We start from the raw sequence: 7,966 nt of genomic DNA on the forward strand, positions 1-7,966 counted from the left end.
ATCCCGCCTTGCGAGATTCGAACCAAGGACATATCATTCTTACGCGCAAGCGCTTAACCTGTAAACCACTGAGCCGGCCGGCATCAAACGGTGTTAACGCCTAACTTCAACTAATCCGCGAAATCGATCGGCACATCCATCATTGTCCTCAGTGAGTTGCTTTCTCACAACATACTCGAGTGAACTTCTCTGGTCACTGCTTCTCACTAGAACTCCAAAAAATACCTCTTGAAGCCAATCAGTAGTGGGCACATGATTGCTAACAGTGGAGGGTTGTGTTTAGAAAGTTGTTGTCCACTGTCACTTTTATATTGTGGTAATTTTAATAGTTGAGATCATGAGTCAATCGAAGCTAAACCATCACTGTTGAAATTTTTATAATATCCAGAAAAAACCCCTTCTGATATTAATACTTTCTTACCTGAATAGGGGTTTTCCACTACTATTATGTATGAAGACAAAAATTTCTTACAAAAGAACGGAATTCGAAAATAGATTTCACCTTATTCTCTTGAAAGAAGCATATGTATAATTTGAGTTTAAAGTGATATGTCTGCGACGTATTTAAACTATATATATATATATATATATATATATATATATATATATATATATATATATATATATATATATATATAGTTCTGTTTTCTGCAAATTTCACGGACTTAAATTGTTCAAATGGTTGTGGACGGAATAGAAGAAGCTTTCGCTTAACAGGCTTCCGTGTCTAGTAGCAGGGGATCACCAAATCCTCCAGGCAGGAACCTAGGTATGTTAACAATAAAAGAGGAAAAGAAATTGGTAAATCATAGTGTGATGCTGTCCTTGGTCCTTAAGAATAGGTCAAGTTGCCTCTTGAAGGACTCCTGAGAAGTCGCTTGGACTAGCTCGGCTGGCAGCGAGTTCCAGCTTTTGACAACTCTTAAGGAGTAGAAGTTGTGTCTACATTCCGTCTTGCTATGTTGTGTTTCCAGTTTCTGGGTGTTACCCCTTAGGTTATTATTCGAACTAAGCTTAAGTAGGTGTTTAAGAGGATGTCCAGAAGTGTTAAGAATACTATAAGCCATTAATAAATCACCTCTAAGACGCCTATACTCTAATGAGTAAAGGTCTAGTGAATGGAGGCGTTCTTCGTATGGCTTAGATTTGAGTCCTCGAACTGATTTCGTGGCTTGACGTTGGATACGCTCCAAAGTGACCTTGTCCTTTTGGAGTGAGGGGTAAGTACTATGTTTCCGTACTCTAAATGGGGACGGATGAAACTATTGAAGATTGTATGGAAAGTTCGTCCGTCAAACTGTCCAAAAATGCGCTTCGACGTTACCAGTGCAAGGTTTGCTCGGAAGGCATTTTTGTCGGCGCGCTTTTGAAGGTTATAACTTTTTTTCACGTGGTATTATTTTATTTTCCTATTAGTTTTTCTCTTTAATTTAACACTTAATAGCGATAAATAATTCGTCACTGATAGGGTTCTATCAATTTGACACCTTATTTAGGAACTCAACGTCATAAATTAATCTTGCTAATTCTCACGCTATCTCTATCACCAATTAACGTTAATATATTTACTCTTAACTAATACTGGGTCTGATCCTACCATAAAACTTCACACGTTCACTAAGTTAAATTACAACTATCGCTGTCCACCTAATTAAACTTTGTATTTACATTACTTCCGATAATGACCAGGCCATCTAAAAAACATATAATCTCTCCTGATGCCTATAGCACCTGCAAAAGATCTAAATCAGTCACTAAAGCGAATAATGTGAAACCTTATAAACACACTGATCAGTCTGCATCCTACTCTGATCTTCCCTCAGCCACACTTAACGTGCACCGTTTACTTGGACAAGACATATTACTACCTTGCATCTCGCTTGTCGATATAAATAAGAGCAGTCACATACCGTTAGAGTCGACATCATTTGTCAGTCCAAACAAAAACACCACATGTTGTGAGCAGTATTTAGACAGTGCTGTTGATCCCAAACACCCAGCAATCTCACAATCGGCCATCCTGAGTAGCGGCCCACGGAGTACATGTAAGCCTGCCTACAATAGCCAGCCCGGTGATGTAGATCTTGACTACTCACCCAGACATATACCCCATCCCCCAACTAAGTGTGCACAAAGTGAACATCCGCTAGACACCTGCAACAGGCCTGTATGTAACCATATCGACCTTAGAAACTTTGATATAAACTCCGATAATCTCACCACTGGTAGACCTAAAAGCAGCCAAACAGAACTTAGCCTCACCCAAACTATTCAAGACCTATTACCTTACAAATATTTAATCAGTGTTCCAGAAAATCCCGATCTGGAAATTATAAAAAACACTGAAAAAGTAATTGACCATATATCATCTGAAGTGTTGAAAAGACTTCAGTGTATGCAGAATGTTATTGTGTATAATATACCTGATAGTACGAACATAAAGACTGCTAAAAATACTCTGCTACAAGAATGTGGATTGTCGCAATCTTGGTGTGTAACAAGAAGATTACGTAAGGCACACACTAAAGCCTCCTGTCCCATTCTATTTCAGTTTGGTAGCACCACTGAAGCTAATCACCTCCTCAATAGTCAGTCATTACTGAGGCGTATTCCAACATTTAAAAAGATTAGGATCATTCATGACAGGACCGCTATCCAGCGTCGAATCTGCAATGGAACACAAACTGATCAACCCAGCTTACGTAGCCGTGGCAGCTACAGCTCTTGTCACTGCACAAACCCTAAAATATCATACACTGCCCCCCAAAAAACGGAGGCACGTCGGACACTGCTATTAGTCCTAAGGACAAGACCGCACATAAAGCAGCTACAACCACTCACCCTCAGCCCAGACACTCAGCTACCCCAAAATGCCAAACCACTTATGCCTCAATAGCGTCGAAGTATTACCCTAGCGGCCCTTATAAAATGCCTAAAAATGATCCTCCCAGGGATCGCGCTAACAGCTACAGACCCGCGGACACCGCTGTGCGAAAAAATACCAAACTCTCCGTAAAAACCCACCAATACTCCAGCACCCCAAACCCAAAACATGCACCTTCTCATAGTAATAGAATGCCCTACAACAAACATAGAGAACTGGCAACACCCACTCATCCTAATGTGAAACGACACTCGACAAGAACCACACCCACACGTGATACCCATAAGTCATATGGTGTCAACCTTGTAAGCCCCATGAACCAACACAAAACTATACACAACAGAAACACCTCTCCTGGCAACAATAACAGGCATTCCTTCATCCCTTACCAGAAACATACAACCTCCCCAACTGACCACAATAGGACTAAAATTGCCCACCGCACACGAGGAAGCCATAACGCTGGCCTACTTGGGAACCCACCTACAGATTCTAGGTACTATCCAAGTCAAGCCACCCAATACAACGGTTTAGTCCCCCCTAATTCGACATGCACACTATCTCATCCTTTTTTATCTCTCTCCCCCTCAACATTACTGCTATGGGGTCTCCAAATGTTGAGGGCGACAATCCCACTATTCTGAAACCATCTATATACTCCGATTTAATGGGGAGTAGCACATCCTACTCAACTTCGATAACTGTTTCTAGTCTTGAAAACTCCTTGACTGAACCCCCTGATCATTCCCCGGACACATTACCTAATCATTCGACTCTACCTTCCACTCTTAGACATACTTCTTTCATCAAAACCACACCCGACTACCCTTCTTGCATTAACCCTAATGGTAATAAACTAAACACTCATCAATATGGAGTCAACGCTCCCAATTCTTCCTTTTCTCAGGGCAAAACAGACAAACCACTCGGTTTACATCACACCCTTCTACTAGACAAACAGTCACCGTACCTGACACTTATGTTAATCAACGCTAGATCTGTACAAAGTAAGATGACTTACCTACGCACCCTATTGCTTTTAAACAACCCCTCACTTGTTTTGATAACGGAAAGTTGGCTGTCCTCCGATACCACAGACACATTTCTACAAATAGACACCTATGAGCTCTTCCGCTGTGATCGAGTCACCAAGAAGGGTGGTGGTTGTCTCGTCTATGTATCAAAAAATTTGAGAGCGGGAACCTATAGCGACCACGTCCTCAGCAAACTTCCTGAATCGATATGGCTTACTGTGCACACTCATGAATGTAAAATACTAATCGGATGCATATATCGAGCTCCTAACACTCCTAGTTCAACTGACACTATTATAAGTGAGTCATTTGCTCAGGCTGCCTCGCTTGACCTCACATACAAAATTGTATGTGGTGATTTCAACCTTCCCACCATCAACTGGAAGACACATTCTGGCCCATTGTGCTTTGAAAGCATACTTAGGTCCTTAGACATACACGGCTGGCAACAACATGTACACCTGCCTACACGAAATCACAACATTCTTGACTTGATATTCTGTCATAGTGTCACACCAACATCAATGGTGGTTAGCGAAAAGTTTCACAACAGCGATCATAAAATAGTCCTCTGCACCCTTCCGATTCTTGCCATATGCAACAAATTAAAGACATTAAAAACGCGATTCCAATATAGAGACTATGCAAACGCTGACTGGGAAAACTTTCGATTTCTAATAAAGCACTCTGACTGGGGCAGTTTCTTTACCAGTAATAACCTCTTAGAAACATTAGAAATATTCAATATCACCACCAAATCTGCACTAGACACCACTATACCCTCTAAAATTGGTTTTAAAACAGTTACTCCCTATATAAACCAAAAGACTAGGTCTAAACTGAGAAAACTGAAAAGGATGTACTATATATCAAAAGACTTCAGTGCCCTGCACCAGATATACTCTGTACTTGACGGAGTACAAAGTCAACACAACAAGCATAAACAGGTAGAGGAACGTACTGCGCTCGCTGCTGCATCTAAAGCCCAAGCCCTATGTCGTCTCCTCACGAAACGCATAAGAAAGAACACAGACAACAACATTCACTCCTTACTGCACGATGGAGTAACGTATAATGACCAAACCGTCATATGTGAACTATTAAGTGAATGGTTTTCTCACAATGGGAATACATCTGATGCCCCAGATATCGACATAAAGTGCACCGGCAAAAACTATCTTAGTACCATAAACTTCGACATTATGAGTATACATACCGCCATTAAAACCCTTAAACCAAATGCGAGTTCTGGTGCCGATGACATCCCTTCAATCGTTTATAAAATGTCAGGGCCGGACATACAGACGCTACTACTCAAAATATACACATTATCTTTAGAGACAGGTACATATCCGGAAACCTGGAAGGTAACGTATGTTCTACCCAAACACAAATCCGGACCGAGAAACCTGGTAGAAAACTACAGACCTATAAATATCACTCCAGTCATATCACGCATAATGGAAAAAGTGATACAAAATCAACTATCTGATCACCTACTCAAGGAAGATCTAATAGACCCGTCACAACACGGCTTCATTAGAACAAGGTCGTGCAGTACATGCCTGATAGACTTCTTTAACGAGGTTACTCGTATGCGTGACCAGAAGAAACTAGTTATTATACTATACTTCGATATTAAGAAAGCCTTTGATAAAGTACCTCATAATCTTCTAATCAACAGACTGAAGTCAGTTGGAATTATAAATCCCCTTTTGCAATGGATCAAGTCTTTTCTTACGAACAGATATCAAATAACCAAGATTAACTCTAATACATCTACACCTCGACCGATAACCAGTGGTGTTGTGCAGGGTAGTGTCTTGGGTCCATTGCTCTTTATAATCTACATCAACAATATATGCAGGTGTTTCAGCACAGGTAAGACCTACCTCTATGCCGATGACTTAAAAGTCATCTATAAAACTGACATTTGCGATTTACGCAGTACTATGCAAACAATCCAACATGAACTCAACATGGTAGATGACTGGTGCAAACGCTGGAGGTTAGAGCTCAACATAGAGAAATGCGGCTGGTTATGTATAGGAGACACGTCTCTTAAAATGAAACTGACAATTAGCGATCACACACTCCCCAGACTGGCATCAGTAACTGACCTAGGGGTACATTATTCACACAGTCTTAATTTCTCTGAACACATCTCAGCCAAAGCATCCAAAATGCGGAAATTGCTTGGCTTCATTCTCCGTAATTTCTATCAAAATGAATCTAAAATCCTTCTTTACAAAGTTTGTGTAAGACCTATCGTTGAATACTGCTCGTTCTTATTTTCCAACCTACGTCTATCTGATATACTAAAGGTGGAAGGAATACAACGAGACTTCACCCGCAAAATACTTAAGACTGGCTCGGTCATTGACTACAGTTCTCGATGCCAAATCTTAGGAATAGCACCCCTTTGGGAGAGAAGGCTTAGGTCTAATTTGATTCTCTACTTCAAACTGCTCAAAAACCTTACTTACTCAACATGTCAGATAATTCTTGCCCGAGATTCACATGAATACGAACTTCGAAACAAAGTATCTACGGTCAAAGTTGAGAAATACAGATCAAAAACTCGGGAAAACTTCTTCCTCACCAAGTATGCAATAATATGGAACAGTCTTCCTTCCGAGACTCGCATGGCAGATGAACTACATACGTTTGTGAAACTGCTTGATCAAGCCCTCACTCGCACTGATCTTGCACGTACGAACACATCTGCACCCCACTCAGACATCATAGGCTCTCTCCATGTCTAGACCAAAATGGACTTCAAGTTCAGTTTGCCTTATTTTCCCTACTTTGCAGTTGTATTAATTACTTTTTCCACCCCATTTCTTCACTTGAAGTAGACAGGTAACTCACTGGACCTATCATTACTGTCAAACTAAACTCGGTCGATAAGGGACAATCACTACCACCCTAAAAAGTCAAGAGGACCCGACAATCGGCTGCCTACTACCGGTGGTCTTGCATCTATGGAACCTTTTACCAATCAACTGGTTAAGACAACAGAAAATAACATCAGCACCAAGTTACTGTGAGTTCCTTCCTGTTTATCCTATATTAACTTTTTACTCTTCTGTACACAATGTTGACTAGCAATTAATATTATTTCTCCACTCGTTCCCTTATCCACAACTCATACTTCTATACTTTTTCCGCCTGCTTAAATAAACAACTATCCTACAATATACCCTTCTTAACGCTTATACTCTGTTTGGCAAACTATACTTTATACTATAGTCAACAGAGGCACTGCATCGATGCTTTACCCACAGTCCACAGCTTGTAACTGCCTGATAAGCTTGTAAAATGGTACTTATAGAAATAGTGCTTTCCAACAAGTTGTGAAACAGAGGATTGTGTGAGGTATGACGTATATACAAAAATAAGCTTAAATGAGCCTAACATCACAAAAGGAGGGAGGGTGGAGTTACTGACCAGCAAGCATTGATGGTGAGGGCGATAACTTCAATCCACCCGTGTTTGTGGGGACAGAACATTTTGTATGTATCAGGCTCTTTATAATTGAGAATAAGACAGTCAATCTAAGATATAGATTGTCTTCCTACGCTCACCACTCAGACTCATGTTTCCAATAATATGCTGGATTAGCTATTCTACTAAGACAACCTATAACATGCTAACTCGGACTTTTACACTAGGATTGCGTGGCTGACATCGGATGGACAAAAAAAGAAAAGAAAAAAGACAATAAAAGATATAGTCACTAGTATTCTTAACACTTCACCCTCTATATATACACCCTTCTAATAAACCGCTTCCCTTGTACCAACCTTGACTTCCCTTCCTTCATGTGAGCTTACTCCAACTTGTTAAACATCACTACTCGTTGTTCTTTATTAGTACATTCTCTAATATGGAGCCTCTGACTTCACTTCACTCTAACAAGACATAATATGAATTTATTCTAATTTATTATACCTCTGTCCGTTCTACTACACAATTTTAAGCAACCTTTGGCGTTCATATCCAAGTGCCTTGCTGCTCCTCTGTTTCTTTTTTTTTCTCTCCTTCA

The 7,966-nt window shown here is 40.4% G+C and overlaps 1 protein-coding gene across 1 annotated transcript; it reads left to right on the forward strand.

The window, feature by feature from the left end:
- The first annotated feature begins 1,349 nt into the window (after positions 1-1,349).
- On the forward strand, positions 1,350-3,254 carry MS3_00006034 (uncharacterized protein). Its single transcript, XM_051214133.1, has one exon. It carries the CDS (start codon positions 1,682-1,684, stop codon positions 2,894-2,896), a length of 1,215 nt encoding a protein of 404 aa, XP_051067263.1. The 5' UTR covers positions 1,350-1,681; the 3' UTR covers positions 2,897-3,254.
- The last annotated feature ends 4,712 nt before the right edge of the window (positions 3,255-7,966 follow it).

This window comes from Schistosoma haematobium, chromosome 2, assembly GCF_000699445.3.
Source record: "Schistosoma haematobium chromosome 2, whole genome shotgun sequence".
In the NCBI taxonomy this organism is placed as follows: domain Eukaryota; kingdom Metazoa; phylum Platyhelminthes; class Trematoda; order Strigeidida; family Schistosomatidae; genus Schistosoma; species Schistosoma haematobium.

Excerpts from the sequence above, each read along its gene's own strand:
- MS3_00006034 (XM_051214133.1), top strand. The coding sequence starts at position 1,682 with ATGACCAGGCCATCTAAAAAACATATAATCTCTCCTGATGCCTATAGC.